The sequence below is a fragment of the Brassica napus genome, chromosome C3, assembly GCF_020379485.1.
Source record: "Brassica napus cultivar Da-Ae chromosome C3, Da-Ae, whole genome shotgun sequence".
In the NCBI taxonomy this organism is placed as follows: domain Eukaryota; kingdom Viridiplantae; phylum Streptophyta; class Magnoliopsida; order Brassicales; family Brassicaceae; genus Brassica; species Brassica napus.
This window is the reverse complement of record NC_063446.1, coordinates 42487760-42507478: the sequence shown is the minus strand read 5'-3', so window position 1 is coordinate 42507478 and position 19719 is coordinate 42487760. Positions and strand designations below refer to the sequence as shown.

At 34.8% G+C, this 19719-nt stretch overlaps 2 protein-coding genes across 3 annotated transcripts; both read right to left on the bottom strand.

Annotated features, from left to right (window-relative positions):
- Nucleotides 1-11170: 11170 nt before the first annotated feature.
- LOC106421831 (molybdate-anion transporter) lies at nucleotides 11171-15720 on the bottom strand. 2 transcript variants are annotated; one of them, XR_001284258.3, is made up of 9 exons: nucleotides 15454-15720; nucleotides 14911-15055; nucleotides 14635-14803; nucleotides 13975-14245; nucleotides 13586-13851; nucleotides 13296-13511; nucleotides 13123-13225; nucleotides 12882-13024; nucleotides 11171-11419 (listed from the first exon to the last, which is right to left on the bottom strand). XR_001284258.3 is itself a non-coding variant. In XM_013862659.3 (8 exons), the coding sequence occupies exons 1-8, from the start codon at nucleotides 15602-15604 to the stop codon at nucleotides 12963-12965; spliced, it is 1383 nt and encodes a 460-aa protein (XP_013718113.1). In that variant the 5' UTR covers nucleotides 15605-15720; the 3' UTR covers nucleotides 12689-12962. The 2 variants fall into 2 exon arrangements, 1 of the variants encoding a protein (XP_013718113.1); XM_013862659.3 differs by lacking the exon at nucleotides 11171-11419 and having other exon boundaries at nucleotides 12689-13024.
- A 1698-nt stretch (nucleotides 15721-17418) lies between these two features.
- LOC106421845 (MYG1 protein) lies at nucleotides 17419-19719 on the bottom strand. The gene is made up of 7 exons (XM_013862687.3): nucleotides 19472-19719; nucleotides 19176-19322; nucleotides 19004-19102; nucleotides 18511-18702; nucleotides 18079-18198; nucleotides 17917-17988; nucleotides 17419-17841 (listed from the first exon to the last, which is right to left on the bottom strand). The coding sequence occupies exons 1-7, from the start codon at nucleotides 19679-19681 to the stop codon at nucleotides 17617-17619; spliced, it is 1065 nt and encodes a 354-aa protein (XP_013718141.1). The 5' UTR covers nucleotides 19682-19719; the 3' UTR covers nucleotides 17419-17616.

Here is a 19719-nt window from a genome sequence, read left to right as displayed (position 1 = left end):
TTCGCGGCCCATCAATTCCTTCGGCACAGAGTATCAGCTTGTCCCCAAGCCTAGCATATGGAAAACGAGAAACCGTCTCACCCATCCAAACCCAAAACGTTTTGTAAGCAGGCAAGCTGATGCGTCCCGAATCAGCAGCATAAACAAATCAAGAAGGCTTGGCTTATGGAGTCTGGATTAAACGAGATGGGTTTCAGGATTTATGAAAAATATGTTTATGAACATGTTTCAGCCCAAAAAAAAAATCCAACAAAAAAATACAAGTCATAGTCGTATAATATATCAATCTGACGGTAATTCGAAGACCGTCGACCATGCGAAAGTACGAGATCATACAAATAGTTGTGCGACCAGAATCCTTCAATTTCGGTCAAGTCAAGACATTTATTATTTTTGGTCTAAGTCTTCCTAGTTTTTATAGATTGCTAAGTTCAATGTTTGATTAGTCTTTTGTATCCCAACCTTTTGTATGCCTTGCCTATTATATAAATGACATTTGATCAATGAAATAAAATAATAAGTTGTGAGTGATTATTTTTGGAACCTTGAGAGTAATTCTCATTTCTTTTCAATGGTGTGTAGTAATATCCATTGATCATCCTTCTTGGTGCGTCATATCCAAGGGATCAACCCGGCTTATCAAGTGAATTTCATCCTCATTTGTGTCGCCATTCTACCAACCAAAGGGTGTTCATTTGGTGTTTAAACAGTTCAGGTGTTGAGTCTCATATACTCCTCATTGGTTCTGCATCAGACTTCATTCGGAGGTTCCAACACCTATCTTCTTGTTGGATCGTTGATAGCATCTGGCATTAGGTTTAATATACCTCTTGTTGGATCTACATGACTCTTAGAAGCTTAGGATTATCCCTTTTAGTCCGACTGAGTGATCCTTCTATTTTGGACGTATCAAGTGTTATCAGAGCCACTCAACCGGTACTTGTCTGTTCATTTTCTCATATTTCCATCTTCTTCATCCATCTTCTACCTTTCATCTTCTTTTCTTTATATATAAAAAAAGAGTTCTACGAAAAGCCAAGAGATCATCCCATCTGAAGCTAAAGAAAGACATATTTGAGGGCAAATATTTTTAGAGGAGGAGGAAATGATGCGCCCCGAATCAGTAGCAGAAACAAATCAAGAAGGCTTGGCTTATGGAGTCTGGATTAAACGAGATGGGTTTCAGGATTTATGAAAAATATGTTTATGAACATGTTTCAGCCCAACAAAAAAATTCAAGTCATGGTCGTATAATATATCAATCTGACGGTAATTCGAAGACCGTCGACCATGCGAAAGTACGAGATCATACAAATAGTTGTGCGACCAGAATCCTTCAATTTTGGTCAAGTCAAGACATTTATGATTCTTGGTCTAAGTCTTCCTAGTTTTTATAGATTGCTAAGTTCAATGTTTGACTAGTCTTTTGTATCCCAACCTTTTGTATGTCTTGCCTATTATATAAAGGCCATCTGATCAATGAAATAAAATAAGTTGTGAGTGATTATTTTTGGAACCTTGAGAGTAATTCTCATTTTTTTCAATGGTGTGTAATATCCATTGATCATCTTCTTGGTGCGTCATATCCAAGCGATCAACCCGACTTATCAAGTGAATTCCATCCTCATTTGTGTCACCATTCTACCAACCAAAGGGTGTTCATTTGGTGTTTAAACAGCTCAGGTGTTGAGTTTCATATACTCCTCATCGGTTCTGCATCAGACTTCATCCGGAGGTTCCATCGCCTATCTTCTTGTCGGATCGTCGATAGCATCAGGCATTAGGTTTAATATACCTCTTGTTGGATCTACACGACCCTTAGAAGCTTAGGATTATGTCTTTCAGTCCAGCTGAGTGATCCTTCTATTTAGGATGTATCACAAGCCTTTCTAACACACCAAAATCTCAAAGTTCCCATAGTATCATAACGTGAATCAAGCACAACATCCAATTTAATCACCAACTCATCTTCCACGGACAAAACCGAAGGTAAAGGTTGTAACGATGTGATTATGTCCCAACACAAGTTTCAACTGAGAAACGTGAAAAACATGTTGGATACGCGACTCCACAGGTAGTTTGCATACGATAGGCTGCAGTACCAATCTTCTCTAACACATGAAAAGGCCCATAATAACATGCATCCAATTTCTTACAAAGATGTTTTGTAATAAATTATGTCTATATCGGTGCAACTTTAAAAAAATCTCCCACCAAAAAACTCCAGGTCACTACGATGCGTGTTCGCATTGTGTTTCATCAATTTCTAAGAATGCACCAAGTGAACCTTGATATTACACAACCATGCATCCCGCTCCTGCAAAGATTGTTCCAATTTAAAATCTAGTGTAGCCACTTTCATAAGCAAAAAATTTATGAGGATCACGACCATACATCAGTTTGAATGGATGTGTGATAGCTTATGCTATACAAAAATTGGGCCACACAATAAAATGAAACCATTTATTTCGGTGAGACGACGTTTAACACATGAGGTAAGTTTCCAAGCAGCGGTTAAGAACCTCAGTTTGACCATCTGACTGTGAATGATAGGTTGTACTATACTTCAGCTTCGTCTCAGCCAAATGGAAACACTCTTGCCAAAAAGAACTCAAGAAAATCTTTGTCCTTGTGAGAAACAATGGAGAGAGAGAGAGAGAGAGAGAGAGAGAGAGAGAGAGAGAGAGAGAGAGAGAGAGAGAGAGAGAGAGAGAGAGAGAGAGAGAGAGAGAGAGAGAGAGAGAGAGAGAGAGAGAGAGAGAGAGAGAGAGAGAGAGTTCTACTCAGTATAGAAATGATGTCCACAAAATGAGCATATTTTCTCAAGCGATCCACAACAACCAATATCACGTTTTTCCTACTGACACTGGAAGGCCTTCAACGAAATCATTAATATGTTTAATCTTTTCTTGTATAAAAAGATGTTGGTCTAATAAATAAAAGTATTGACTAAATGATTGTTAGAGAAATATAAGGTAACATACTGATAGTTGAAATTTAAAGTAAGATCAAAATATTATTAGTTAATGAAAGGGTGCAAAAAACCTTGTTTAAGTAGATTTTTTCAGAATGATTCTCTTTTAATAGTATAGACTAGATTTTGATCCTCGCTTTCAAAGAGCGGGATAATGTTTTGTTGAAAACTTTATTTAATCGCACTTTCTCTTTATTTAAAGTAGGCATGGACATAGAATCCGTAGCGCGAAGTCCGAACTGAAACCAAACAAAAACTCGATCCGTACCCGGTCCAAACTATAAGAAATACCAGAGTGGGTCTTGTAGGGTGGTACCAAACATATCGAACTCGAAGTAATATTACCCTAACCCGAACGTGTAACCCAAAAAACGAAAGTCCAAATTAATCACAAATATAAATATTTGATAAATAAATATGTACTTCAAATTTTTAATTCTATCTTTATTTTCAATAATATTTAAAAATAAGTATTTAAATTTTAAATAAGTACCTTAAATATCTAATTCTATATAAATAAGTATTTATTGCTTATGTTTTGTTTTGTTTTTAAATTTGGTATGTAACTTTAGATATATCCAAACCAATGATATAAAATTATTTTATGAGTTCTAGGCCGTGATACAAATTAGAACTAAACTGATGTGTTATATCCGAAACCGATCCGTATTTATAAATTTTCCAAATAAGACCTATGATGTGATATAAATTAGAAACAAAAATTTCAAATAAGAATACCTGAACAAAGCCTAACTTAAAATGTGGTTTATGTTTTGTTCGATTATTTTTATATTTGATAAATATTTTACATTTTTGTTGGAATAACCCATAAAACTATACTCATAAAAAAATCAATAATAACATGTTCTATCATATTATTAATTATTAATAGTAGCTAACTATTAATATTTATTTGATCATATATATATATATATATATGATTAACTATATGTTATTCAACCCATCTTTAACGCGCAAGATTATTTTTATTGTTATATAAATTAACTATATGTCATTCAATCCGTCTCATACTTGGTAAATATACTGAATTGTTTTTAATATTCTAATTTAAATATGTATATTAAAATATAAAATTATTTATTAGTTTATATACCTTACTTTAATATTTTGCTTTAATAAATTGAAGTATGTTGTAAAATTCATGAATATATGTTATTATTTAAATTTATAATGTATAAAATAGTCAATAAATGGATTAAGTTAGTTTACATTTATTAATTGGTGTAGTAATTTAATTATTAATATAAATATTATAGGAATGTTATTTCTTATTCTATAAATAAAAGAAATTAATAAATATTCGTTTATAATTATAGTTAATATTAATTATTAATTTTATTATTTAAAATTAAATATTAAAAATAAATGTATATTTACATTTTAAATAAAAAAAAGGTAGTAAAATATAGGGCAAATCTCCAAAATAGCACCTTTCTAAGTTTATATCACAAAAATAGCACTCAAAAACTAAAATGACCAAAATAGCACATTTCTAAGTTTATCCTTTGAAAATTTTAATTTTTTTATTTTTCAAAATTTGAAATCTTATCCCCAAAACCTCATTTCTCAACTCTAAACCCTAAACCCTAAACTCTAAACCCTAAACCCTAAACCCTAAATCCTAAACCCTAAACCCTAAGCCCTAAACCCTAAACCCTAAACTCTAAACCCTAAACTCTAAACCCTAAACCCTAAACTCTAAACCCTAAATCCTAAACCCTAAATCCTAAACCCCACCCTTTAACTCTAAACCCTAAGTTTGTGACTTTTGATAAAACATTAAGTGCTATTTTTGTGACTTTTGACTTTGAGTGCTAGTTTGGGAATAAAAACTTGATTTAGTGCTATTTTTGTCTTTTTCTCTAAAATATATTATTAAAATGCAATCTTAGAAAAATGATACTTAAGAATATCCTTTTAGATATCTTCTTTTAAAAATATTAAAATAATAGGTAACATATGATATATATTTAATAATAACTAAGTTAGTTGTAGGAGAAAAAATAGGAAGTTAAATAAATGTTACGGTCTAACCTTATATTTTAATAGTATTGATTGACATATTTATAATAAATTATAACTAATTTCCAAAAATATTGAATCATAAATAAATAGGAACAATCAGAAAATATTTGTTGACTTTAACTGACTAGGTTTTTTTTGTTTAATCAACCAACTGACCAAGTTTACCATCAAACATGCTCTTGGATTATTTAGCTTAGAATTTTATGTACTGTTCACTTTTTATTAAACTGTAATTCTACTCATGTTTCATTCATCATCTTTTTTATTTGAACAAAAAATTGAGTTTACGATAATCAATGTGTTTAATTTGCCTCCCTTGTAGAATAAATAGATAGTAAGTTTTCTTTGTGATAGTTGGCCATTGTGATTGATAATCTTCACTTTGGAGTTCATCACCTTTTTTATGGCACTTGGAATGTTCATTATTTCAAGAGGTATTTTATTGCAATAACACTCTCAGCTAATGAAAAATTATCCACCTGTGTTTTATTGGAGGATGATATCAAGGAGATTAAGGAACAATTACAAGATATATCAAGACTGATTTTATGCATCATTTTTACTATTTGTATCAATTGTATTTACAGTATATCTTCTGTTTTAGGTAACTCGTATTGTATGAAGGTTGTAGAAAAAACTACGAGATGAATACAAAAATTGTTACGATAATTCATTTCATTCAATTAATTATATGGTATCAGAGCCTGAACTTTTCTTTACCTGAACTCTTTTCTTATACCCAGAAAATCTGATTTGTCCATTGATGATGACAGAGAACAATGGATTGAACCCGATTTTGAACCCGGCGGCTGAGACTCCAGTCATGAACCCGATAACTACAGAAGTGAAGAGAACCATCTTGCCGTTTGAATTGACTGCTACTGATAATCCAGTCACAGAAAACAATCGATCGAACCCGACCTTGAACCTGACGACTGAGACACCAATCACTAACCCGATAACAACAGAAATGAGGAGAATCATCTCGCCATATGATCTAACTGCTGCTGATAATTCAGACGCAGTGATCTCTCATCCATTTTTGAGAGAAACAAACTATGATGGAAGATCTTCGTCTTCTGGTGGAAGAGAAAGAGGACTTGGTGTCGTTGCTGATGTTAATACAACACATGTCAATAATGCACCACACATGGAGATGGCTAATTATGTTCTTATGGAAGCTGATCGTGATGGCGTGAGTGGGCTAAACGAAAGTCGGTGGCGTAGCATTGTTACTAATCTCAATGCAGGAAAGAACAAAACTAATTCAACTTAAACTAGTATGTTTTCTACTCCATCTTGGATAATGGATGCATGAGCTGGTCATCACTTAATCGGAAAACTTGAGCTTCTGACTGATGTTAGAGATATGGATCCCGTTTTGATTGTTTTGGCTGATGGAAATGAGCGAGTATCTGTTAAAAAAGGTTAGGTGAGGCTTGGGTCAAATCTTGTGATGAAATCGGTTTTGTTTGTTGAGGAAATGCAATCATATCTGATTTCAGTAGGCCAGTTAATGGATGAGAATCATTATGTTGTACAATTGGCTGACCAGTTCCACATTGTCTAAGACCACATATCAAGGACAGTGATTGGAACGGGTAAGCGAGAAAGAGGAGCATTCTGGTTTCACAATATGGAGATTGTTGCAGCAGTCACAGCTAAAGACATCAACACTTTCGAGATGTGGCACAAACGTATGGGACATCCAGCTTTTAAAGTAGTTTGTTCGCTTCATGTTGTTTCGGTTTCAAGTACTTATGAGGCCCTTAAAAAGGTGTGTGATGTATGCCTCCGTGCGAAACATACAAGATCTTGTTTCCCATTCAGTCTTAATAAGACAAAGAAAATTTTCAAAATGATACACTGCAATTTATGAGATCCGTACCGGACAGAATCTTTCAGCGGTGCACGCTATTTCTTGACCATAGTCGACGACTGCTCACGAGGAGTGTGGATATATTTGTTGAAAGATAAAACCGAAGCACCAACACACTTGATGAACTTTCTATCAATGGTTACAAGGAAATTTCAGACGCACGTCCAAACAGTCCAGAGTGATAATTGATCAGAGTTCTTATGTTTGACGAAACACTTCCTCAGAAATGGAATTGTTCATGAAACGTCTTGTGTTGGTACTCCTCAACAAAATTGATGAACTCCTTGTGAGGGGAATTCGATTATCCCTGATTCTTTGAATGATGATCGACTGGTTTGGTTGTTGATCTGATTGTTTCTGATGAAGTTGATGATAGATGATGATGAATGAATGGATAGAAGTCAATGTGGAGGGTGATCTTCAGTGTTGATCGATGGAGAGACCAAACACTTGTATAGAAGTGTCTAAGATCAAGAGAATGAACTCAGATTGTGATCAAAGACGAGTTTGCGTATGGAGAATGAACTACATAGCAATTCGATGTTCAGATGATGAAAAAAGGATTCACAAGTTTTAGAGAGATTTTTGATAAAAAGAGTGAATGTTTTGTTCAGAAACAAAATATAGTTTAAGTAGAGAAGAAGAAGAAGAAGGAAATCGAAAAGTCTTGAAATTATAGAAAAAATGAGAAAAACTTAATTAAAACTAAAATTGTCTTGAAAATTGAATAATTATTTATTTTCTCTGACTCCTTGACTTGAATTTTGACCAGAACTGATTTGCTTGAATAAAGGGCCAGGTCGAATTTGGCAAGAAACAAACCCATAGTGAACTTGTTATGATATGTTCATGGGCTGATATCACATCTCTTTAGGCCACTTGATCCAAAAAACAGCTTCAAATGGTTTCTTTGACTTCTTTGATTTTGTGGCTGGCCCATCAGCAAAAGAGAATGGGTCCTTATCATGGGTTTTGAACTTCATTTTGGGTGAGAAAAGCAAATCTGTTCTATCTCCAAATTGGGTTCGAGTTCGAGTGTCATTCAGCTCTTCCAGCTTCAGCTCCTTTGTCACTCCGCTCATCCAGTTTTAAGTAAACTTCAGAGTCGCTTAGCTCATACAGCTGGTTCATCTCGTCCTTAGTCTCATCAGCTGGTTTTAGCTATGCCCACCTTTCATCCATCCTAGTTTGTCCTTTGTTGGATAATCAGCTGGCTCAACCATGGTCACATCTGGAAGAGCAGAAAGAAGACATCAACACATACTGAACATAGCCCGGGCACTTCAGTTCGAAGCAAACCTTTCTATTAAGTTTTGGACAAATGCATCTTAACCGCTGGTTACTTGATCAATCGAACTCCAAGTTCAGTGATTAGTGGAATGACTCCATATGAGATGATTCATAGCAAAGTTCCAAATATAATCCTCTGAGAGTTTTTTGGCAGTTTATGTTATTCTCATAATCAAAATACGAAAGGAGATGAATTTGCCTCAAAAGGTAGAAAATGTGTCTTCCTGGGTTACCTATATGGGCAGAAGGGATAGAAATTATTTGATCTGGAAAAACATGAGTTGTTGTTTATATCACGGGGAGTTTCCATATGCAACTTTGTCGCATGTGAATGAAATAGACAAACCTGTTCAACCTCTCTGGGAAGCGTTGACAAGTTTATAGAAGAAGACGTTCAAGTTGGTGGATACCAATCGGGTTTACCATGGCCAACTGCACATCCAATACCTAGTTCCACTGCTACTGGTGTTTCTCCAGATTTTTATATAATTAATGCGTTTTATCTATTAATATAAAATAGGCTTTGAATCTCTCCCAGGGGGTCCACCTCAGCTGCCAGCGCATAAATTCGTTGCACGACGTGCTGCCACGTGTCTCCTTTAATAAAACATTGCGTTTCATTAATTCGAGAACTGTACGGGCTTATTTGTTTTTGGCCCATTGCAACCACCCTTCTTCTTCCACGCCGCAGGACTGTAAACCCTAAAATCACTTCATCGTCGTAACACAACCAAGTAGCGGAATCACGATTTATGTTCAAGCCATAAACTCAGCATTCAATCTCAGTAAATTCTTCCCCCACTACTTCTTATTCCACCAAAACCTTCTATCTCTTCGGATTCTTCAGAATTTGGATCCTATAAATAGGCGTTCCTGGCTTCATGGTTATCACAGAATCATTCATTTTCTCTACTCTGAACTCAAACACATACCGGCGAGAACAATGGCTGCTTCCCAGATCTCCGTTTCCGAGTTGAGGAGAGGACGTTGTGCTCGGATCGTCGTGACACGCCTACTCCTTTTTTGGGAAGCTAGGAATGCTAAGAAGGGCGGTGAACTAATAGGTGTCGTTATGCTTCTCATGGATGATCAGGTGAGGGTTTTTTTTAATACCTCTTATTTGTTTTGTCCTTGGATTCTAGATTCTGATTACAAATATCCTTATTTTGCAGTCTTTCTCATCCAAGCATTTGTTTCTGTCCATCGGTTGAACACGTTCCGAGAACTCCTTCGTGAAGGAGCTATTTATGAGCTTAGTGGAATTGATGTGACTAGAAGCAACAATCATTTCAAACTTTGTGATTTTGTTGTGTCTATCCGGCTGAACGAGTTTACAAAGATGTTTGAAGTGCCCGCAGTTGCTAATCTGATCCCTACTGAGATGTTCAGGTTCCACTCTCTCCTGCGTAAGTATCTTCAAGATTATAGTGGTTTTTTTAGTCTATCAACATAATTGTTTTCCTAGGCTTGATTGTATGCTGTTCAGTCTAAGGCCATGATGTGCAAACCTTTCCTTCTCCCTTGAGCTTTAATCGACAGAGGTCACGAGCCTGTATCCTAACACTTAGGTATTTAGTTAAGCTTTTGTTTGTCTGACAATCTTTTATGTTTTGAGCATGAACTTCTCTGATTAAAGTGTTTTCTTCTCAGGCAAAATTGTTTCAAGCATCGATTAATTTCCACCGACTCTGACGGTTGGAACACCTCCCACAATGCCTACAGGAGATTGTTGGGACCACTTTAACCTTTCAACTGAAGCTATCTGAGTTCAACTCTGTGTAAAACATTAGACCTTCACCGTTTCCTACATTTTTTATAGCAACCAACGCTCACCACAGCCTCATTTTGAGCTTCATGATCAGGTGAGTGTTGTGAGAACTTTATGTTCTTTGCAACTTGAATTCGTTGATGTTTAGTGATAAGTTTTTTTTCTTGAACTGGCTTTCATGTTTAGTGATAACTGACACATTGACAGGGTGGGAATAACAACCTTGGGGATCAGATGCTATGCATGGTGCTGGAGCAGTCAAAACGAAGCGACAATGATGGCCCTAAGAGCAGTGTCATCAACCATGGTGTGTGTGATGCTAATAGTGTTGTGGAAGGTGGAAGAGGTGAGGCCATTGAACCAAGTAACAGCTCTGATGATGGGAGGAACACAGGTGAGGTTGCACCACAGAAGGAAGTTGTGTAATTTGGAAAAAGGCACGGACTGACTAATGAAACAGAACAAGGGGAAGTTAATTTTAAGGAAATGATTACAGTTGCATTAGGTTTTAAATATATTTCTCAAAGACAAGAAGTTAGAATACTTCAAATATTTTGCAAGTTTGGTTTTGTTGCTTTACTTTTCATGATTATGTATCCGACTTTTCTAATTTTTAATACAGTTAATGTGAAACTCCTCCTTCCACCACCGTATCCTTATCATTACTAAGGTTAATTTTTTTGCATTTGCTGTATTTTTAAAGAATTATCACACATGTAAAACCAGACATTACTTATGGTTTCATTCCATATGCACAATAACTACAGTTAAAACGAAACTTCGATAATATTAATTTAGGAGGACAAAATAGCCATAAATGCAAATTAAAAATCGGTTGGATAGTGATAAAACATGTCATGTCCAATGTGAGAAAAATATAAAGATGGAGTCTAGCAGATGAAGGGAAGCCAGAAGTGAGAAGAGAAAGAGTGAAGAGATTCATCACGAGTGTCAAATTTACAATTTTAATTATAAGTTTAACTAAAGTCATGTTAACAATTTTTCTATGTAATAATCTAGCTAGGAACATTTTTTTTGTGTCAAACTGATAAAATGATTAATATTTATATCAAACCAAAGTTGCATGCTATATAATTTTTTTTCATGCTATATAAATTTAGCTAGACCAATATATTTAGTTTGAAATAAACCAAGTAGAAAATTGGTTTATACAGGCTGCTCTCCACAAGATTTCATATGTATAATTAATTTCTAACTCATACCATGATCTCATAATTTAAAATTAAAAAATTGTATAATAAAACACACAACAAAAACATTTGAATTTTATTGGGCAGAAAACACTTCATAAAAGAGTTTAAATTTTTTATATTAACTTATTTTAAAACCAATTCCAATATATTTTTAGAGCTTAAGCCGAGAAGTATCATCACTGGTGTGTAGTTTTTCTTCCCTTTAGTGCATCCTTAACCGTTCCTATGGTCTTTATACGCGAGGTCATCTGATTAATATGTAGAAAAGAGTCCGAGTCAGTCAACTAATGTTGGATAAACATATAAAGAAACTAAACAAAACAAGCGTTAGCAGTTGATAGAATCACATCTAGGCATTATTTCATGGAACTATAATAATATACTTTAATGTTATTTGACAAATTTTAAAAGTATAAATAAAACGATTATATGTCATTGGTGAAACAAAATAAGCAAATACATAAAGAAACAATAAATATAAGAACAAATGTAGAAGTTTGTTTTTATTTTAGAGAAACAAAATAAATAATGAAAACAATAAATATAAGAAAAAATGAACAAGTTTGTTTTAATGATATATATTAAATATATTATGTTATTCTATATATCTAAGTAAACATATAATATTTTAAAAGGTTGCTTCATGAATTAAAAAAAAACAATCTTTGAACATAAATACACAACTGATATAAGAATAAAAGTTTATAGCACAGTCTGAGACACATTATAATATAACCTAACGCGAAACACATAAGAAAAAAAAACTAGATAACATAAACTAAAACAAATAGATCATCAACTCTACATCGCCAAACTAAAATAGAACAATTTTAACAATAATCTTCTGTAAAAACTAAATTTACTAAAAACATAAAAACATAAAATAATCCACTAAAGAATATAAAACTAAACAATAATATGTGAATTTATTTACAAGTTTATTTCTTATCCCCTAACAAAAATAGAAAAAATAATCATTGGTTTTTTATGGTCTTCCAACTCCAGAAATCACAAAAAATGATGTAATGTCACGTCTAATTTTTTATATATAATTAAAACATAGATTATTTAACAAAAGAAAATCATCTTAAATCTTTTAACAAGAAAAAAGAAAATCATGTTAGTTTAATTTTGTACATTTTATTGTATTTGACGACTAAATAAACAATGTTATTTGAAAATTAGTTATGATTTTTTAAATATGATTTATTTATGTATATATATTTAAATAAATATATTTTATGCTAATTTTCATCCTGTCCGTAGGGCGGACCGGTCCTAATATTTCATAATCTATACTAACTATGTAACTTAGAAAAAATGGTTGAATAGGTAGATAATGATAGTCACGTTTGATTTAAACCAATGATCCAATAACTCGCACACTATTCAAACCCCATTGCGTGGATCCAAAGCTTTATTCAAATCTTTTAAGGTTGAATATATTGAATTTATCTTTCTAATTTTTAGTGAACAATCTTTTTTCAATGTTCGACTGTAATGAACAACACATTAAATTAGTGAAAAAGCATTAAACGTGTGCAAAGAGTGGTTCAATTTCTAGTACATAGTGAACAAAGAAGTTCACAAACTTAAAACAAAACTAATTGTAAGATTCAGTTGGTAAAGGTAGAATATAGAGTTATATACCTATTAAAAAAATCAACATCACAAAACCATACAATGCAAAATCTTAGAGGAAATCATTACCTTTCTTCATTTGGACTGTTTCTTTTTCTATTTTTCAATGATTCGGCGAATCAATTAACCAAAAAAAAAAGTGGAAAATGATCAGAGGGTAAGAGGATCAACTTCAGAGTTTCGATCCTTCATTGGACTCCACTCTTCTCCCTCTGAAAACAAAACATAAAGAGCTCCTTAGTAGGTACCCACAACCACAAAAATGAACACAACATGTATATACGACTGTAAGAGAAGAAAAGGAACGCACTTGGCTTTTCGGAGATGACCATAAGCCGCCGTTGTAATATGGAAGCTACGAAGAGGAAGATTGAGCACATACCAAACATGATTGTGATCGGAAATGCATCAACCTGCACGACCACAAGATTAAAAACAAAACAAAGATTATGTGAAGAGGATGATGACCTGACTTATTCTTACGTTGTACAAGACGATGCAGACAAATATGTTGAGCGGAACACGGAAGAAGTTCATTATGGTGCTTCTTGCTTCTTCAGGTATATATTGTGATCTCATCTTCATGATCGATGGCCAAAAGATTCCAACACAAGCCTCGAAAACACAGAAACCAAGTAGCTGAATGGAGCAAGTCAACGACAAGCCTTCTTCTTTCACCTTTGATGGCGTCACCAAGACCTGCGCAAACATGTTATTATTATAGGGTCTACGATTGTGTATAACTAAGAGTTTAACAATCTAGCTTCACATACACTCGTTGTAATGGGAAGCAGAAGAGAAGCAGCGGAGACTAGAAAGACAATTTGCATGTAGTTTTCGACTCTGAGAGATGAACGAGCCATTAGACGAGCTGCAAGAGAGCTTCCCAACATGGAGGCCAACATGAAGGTCGCAAAGACGAAGCCATGTGGAATTTCTTCGTCGTTTGGGGACAGAGCTGGTGTCCACAGGAAAACAAATGTGTACATAGAGGCTTCAAATAGAGATTGGATAGCACCTAGCAATGCAATCTTCTCATCTGAGAAATCATCCATAGATTGTGTTAGTGATAATGGGGATACATAGCTTACAGTTTTACTGCGGGAATGTACGAAGGAGTTATTGAGAAGCCTTCAAAATTCAACGCTAACTTTGAACCTGCCTGAAGCTATGGCTATGGCAGCAACTTTGAATTGAGTCAGTAGATCTTTACTGTCCGATGGATCTCCATAATTCTCCGACCATGTTGTCAATATGATGGCCATTCCAATCGCAAGAATGCATGCAGCGGCGTCAAAGGGAGCTACAGGGCCAAACGAGAAAGTGTCGACAAGTAGATTTCCAAACAACCCGGAGAGAATAGCGACCAGACCATTCCCGAGGAAAACAGCCTTAGAGAATGTCAGTGACAGCCACTGTTGGTCAAAGTTCCTCTGTGCATGGTTGTTCAGGAAAGCAAAAATTTAACGTTAGCTATGGCTAAAACTAAGATAAGGTTCCAAGTCTTTACTTTCTTCATCACTAAAACTTTATGTAAAGATTGCAAATGATTTTTGATATGCTCTAGATTTTGAAGTCCAGAATTGATAGTTTCAAAACAATGCAGCCATCGAGAATTGACAGAGTTAACAGTGCAACTCATCACTCTAATCGACAAGCAGACATAACTTGGAGTTAAACTATGTTTCTATCAAACCAGTAGCAAGCATCTAAAAGAATTTCCGCAAGAATGATACTACGAATTTGTAGGTTTTGAACACTTAAGAGTGACTAACGTGCATATGTAGAAAAAAAAAACAAGAGTAATAAAACTAAGGCTGACCTTGTTGTGCTCTGCAATGAGCCAAGATTCAAAGGCTGAAAACAAGAGAGATGTAGCAATACCACCCAAGATACGACCGACCATCAAAACTCTGTACTGTGGAGAGTGCTTGGTGATGCAGCTCAATATGTAAACTATGCAGTATGTAACACATGCCCTCTTTCGACCCCTGAATCCAAACACACACGCACAGATATTATTTTCCCCTAACAACATAGTTCTCCTCTGATTACACAAACTTGAACTTAAGAAAAGAAAAGAAAAGGAAATTCTCACTGTTTGTCAGCGAGAGATCCAACAATGGTTCCAAACAACATGGAGGAGCCAAAACCGGCAATAAAAAGCTGACCAATATCTCCTTTGCCGAAACCATAAGTGCTGTAGAGGTAATACACATAAGGTCCCTGAAGCCAATCCCCAGCTGTAACAAACATAATCAAGAGTGTATTAATTGATCTCATCTATGCATTCAAGAACAATTACTACCTTCTACAAATTGATCAAAACTACACACACAAAAAAAGAAACCTATTATGCATCAGGTGATGATCACTCGCCCTAAAGTGCCATCAACCTCATCTAAATCTTTGATCTACGACACATATAATAATAAAAACGAGATTAATTCTACTAACAAGATTTAGCATCAGCGACAACATAACCTGCATCTGGATTCGATCTAGTACAGAAGAAGTCTAGAAATCGCGATAACTACTTAGATCGGATCCATAACAGGAAATCGCAAGTAGCGATGAATCACAGAGCTGATTCCGGTATGTGTAGAAACGATAGAGTAATGGAGTGGGAGACATCTCGTACCCATCATGATAGAGAAGACGACGAGGTAATTGTTCTTGAAGGAATTGAAGGAAGAAGAAGTGTTGATCCGATCCTTGTTTGTCTTGCTCAGCTCCAAACCCGCCACTACGGCAGCCATCACTCCGAACACCATGTAGTAGAAAACCTCCATTCTTCCTTTCGCTTCTCTCTCTCTCTCTCTCACTCTCACTCAGAGTTGGAGAGCTACGGAGAAGAAGAAGAAAGAGGAGGAAATGTGGAGAGAAGGCGTGTGCTATTGTACCAAACCAGTTAACCGAATTTGTAAAATTATATACTGTACAACGCGGTTACGATACACGTCAACGTTAGCCGGTGATTAGATTATTATTCTTCCATAACGTTTCAGGATCATACGTGAGAGTTATAAACATTTGGTTATTATTCCTACGGTATAGTATTTTATCTGGCAAATTTACAAAATAGCACATTTCTAAGTTTATGTCACAAAAATAGCTTTCAAAAACTAAAATGACCAAAATAGTATTTTATCTTTTGAAAAATTTAAATTTTTTTTACTTTTCAAAATTTGAAATCTTATCCCCAAAACCCCACTCCCCAACTCTAAACCATAAACCCTAAACTATAAACCATAAACCCTAAATCCTAAACCCCACCCATTAACTCTAAACCCTAATGTCTAAATTAATTTACCATTGGAGTATAAGTGTATATTTATTTCTTTTAATAAAACATTAAGTGCTATTTTGGTCATTTTTATTTTTAGAGGCTATATTTGTGACAAAAACTTTTTTAGTGCTATCCTGGTCATTTTCTCTTATATTATTATTTATATGATGGTATTAAATAAGACTAGTTATATGATGACACATATATGATACTCCTTCCGTTTCATAATACTTGATGTTTTGTAATAGTGCATAAAGATTAAGAAAATTACATTTTCCTAGAAAAATATTTTAAAGATATAATTTTAAAATCAATTAACCAATTATAAAAAAGATTGTAAAATCTAATTGGTTGAACAGTTTCCAATAAAGTTAAAATTAACATTAAAATCTCAAAACTTCCTTAAAATCTCAAAACTTCATGTAAATCGAAACAAAACAAACCTTCTAAAACATCATCTATATTGAAACGGAGGGAGTATATAATAGTGACTAGGGGTGGGGTTCAGATACCCATTCAGGTCCAGTTCGGGTCTCTTTGAGTTTCGAGTTTTCGGGATCAAAGATTCCAACATTCTGATATTTCTAAAATTTTGGTTCGTGGTTCGGATCTTTGCGGGTTCGGTTTGGATTGAAATAACCTATTTAAATTATTTTTAAAATTTTAAAATTCACTATATGGTTTAAATTTCTCAAAATTTATAAACAAAATAATATATTTCATGTAAATTTGGATAACATATGTCACAGTACCTAAACTTAACATATAAATTGGTTTGGTTTAAATATTTGGATAGAGAATCAATAATTGTTTTTTATATTTTTGGTGTTTTGAATATACTTTAACTATTTTAGATATTTACTTTTGACTATTTGTATATATTTTCAAGTATTTAAACCAATTTAAATGTATCATATATATTCTGAATGTTTTTATATACATTAAATCTAAAAATAATTAATATATAAAAGTATATAAATATATTTCATATACATTCAGATATCCGAAATATTTTGGTTTGGATCGGATTAGGTTTCAGTTATCTAAATAGCAAAATTTTGAATAATTCAGATATTTGATCAATTCCGGTTTGGGTTTGGTACTACTTTTTCGAATCGGGATCGGTTAGATTCTTCGGATTTGGGTTTTTTTTCAATCCTAAATAGTGAAATAAAAAATAAACAGCAACAGAAAAATACATTCGCGCGCATGCGCAGATCAAAATCTAGCGTTTATTAATGTTTCTGCTTCGAAAATTTGGAGTTGAATCCCAAGAAAATATGATGTACTGACTTATGCAGATTAATAAAACTAAAGTTACAAAAAAAACCTTCAATTGGTGAAACATGAACATTTTCACAATTTGTTTTATAGTAATTTAAGTCTGTGTTAAAAAAAAAATGTATCGTGTTACTTAGATTTTAGCTACAACCTCTGAGATTCTAATCGTATGTTTGTAGACCGGTTCAAACCAAAGAACCAGAACTCATCTTTGGGTTGGGTTATACATGGAAACTAAGCAACCAAAGAGGCTTTTGCCATTGCCAAGGCACCTTCATAGCTCCGGTTTGCACCAATGAAACCACTCATATGCACAAACACACATCCCGGAATTGAACTTTCCTCTGAGAGCTGCTCCTTTTCAAGACCTCTCCATGAAATTGGCAAAGCTTTACGGCTCTCAAACTTGTCCGGTGAAACCGAAACCGCCTGGATTCTCCAATTTTCGCTTCTATCATCCTGAAATTACATGCAAAACACTCACTGGCTTAAGAGAAATAAAGGTTTGAACATTGTAATATGCATGAAACTGACTTGGTAAAGGACATATTTTATGGGAGGATCAATCTTCATTTCTTCCTCGAGCTCGAATATATGGAGTTTCCACTGTCAAAACACACACAACTCTTAACAACTTTCAAAGGTAGTAGTCCTTATCATTCTCATTTTTAATTCGTCTAGCAAATTCTAACTTACTGGGCATTGTTTGTTGAGCTTCATGATTTCTCCGCTGGAGTCTACATCATGACGTTCTGCAAGACACTCCATAACAATTGACCGAGCTGGTAACCATGATTTTGCGTGAAAATGAACACACTATCAAAACGTAGAACATAGAGATTAGCATTGGCTGTATTCTCAATTCACGCTCAAAGAGGCAGACAGTCAAACAGATTCTGGACACCAATCAGTTCTTATGAAACCAGGATAATAAAATGAGTTTCATATATTTACGAGTAGACAACATTTGTTATAGTATCACATTAGGCTCATTCATTCAAAGCAATTTCCACACTAGATTTAGTTTGGTACTCTCAACTTTTCCTTAGTTGCATCTTTCTATTCCGAAAAAGGATCAGAATCAGATGAATTACTGAATTAAATGCGAGTATAGAAGGAAAAAGAAACCTGTAAGAACTCAGAGCCAGCAAGTTCCATTGCTCGATGAAAGGCTTCATCTTCTTTGCTACTAGACTGATCAGGCTCAATCCAGTCTAAGTTCAACCTTCCAATCCTATGCGCCAGGCTTGTGTTGTTTACATATCTTGGGGGCTGGTCAGTATCATATTGATGGATACCGTTGTCAATAGCATCTACTGCCTGTAATTTTATACAACCAGTTACCTTCAAAAAACCAAGTGAAAACATCACAATATATGAAAGTTCAAGAACTGCTCCACGATCCTAACATCAAAACTGCAATATCTTTCTTTGTTAGCCCAGAGATACTACTACTTAGCAATATTTGCCAATCTGCCAACAGATTCAGTAACCTGTGCCCATCATACACTAAAACTATCAAAGACATAGCCAAAAACTTTAGCTTGTTCTTTGCTGTGAATACACACCAAAGAATCTAGAAGCGAAATAGGAAACCTCTCTCGAAAGCAAGAAAGATCACCTCAATGAAGTTTTTGTACACAGCTAGAAACAATCGCTGCACATCAGTATGCTTCTGATCAAGCTGAAGCTCCTTAGCAATTATCTCCAAGCCATAGTGCTAAAAGGCAGAAGCATCAGCACAAATATTCTCTACAAGCCCACCAAAATCTCAAGAATGCACCTTCTCTTACCTTATAGATAAGCCCTGCACTACTGAGTTTAGTATTAAACCCATGTCCAAACACTTCAGTGAAGCCTTTCTGGTGATGGTCATAACGTTCACTCTCAGGATCATACACACCACCAACATCAAGAGCCGCATCAAGCTTCTCCAATACCTTATAACCACATCACTTACCAATCAAGATTGTAACTTTACAATAAAAGTCAAGCCTTATCGCTATTCTCAGACCCATTACTCGCAAACCCCAAACTGAATCCAAAGGTAGTAACGCTCAATTAGATGGTGGGTAGACCGAATTCGAACCTGATGATCTCTGGTACGGACGATCTGGGCACCAGAGAATCTGGAGGAGAGACGAAGCATGAAGCAAGCTAAGGTTTCGTCGCAATGGAATGTTCCATTATGCGTCCCGACCCGTTTCGTTCTGAAACTCGCTCGGAAGTTTCCAGAACGTTTCGGAAACAGAGAATGATTCCAGATTCTTCCGCAGAACAGAGCTCTCGACCCAAGCATGGCTGAAAGGGGAAGACGAGTGGTCAACGACTAAAACC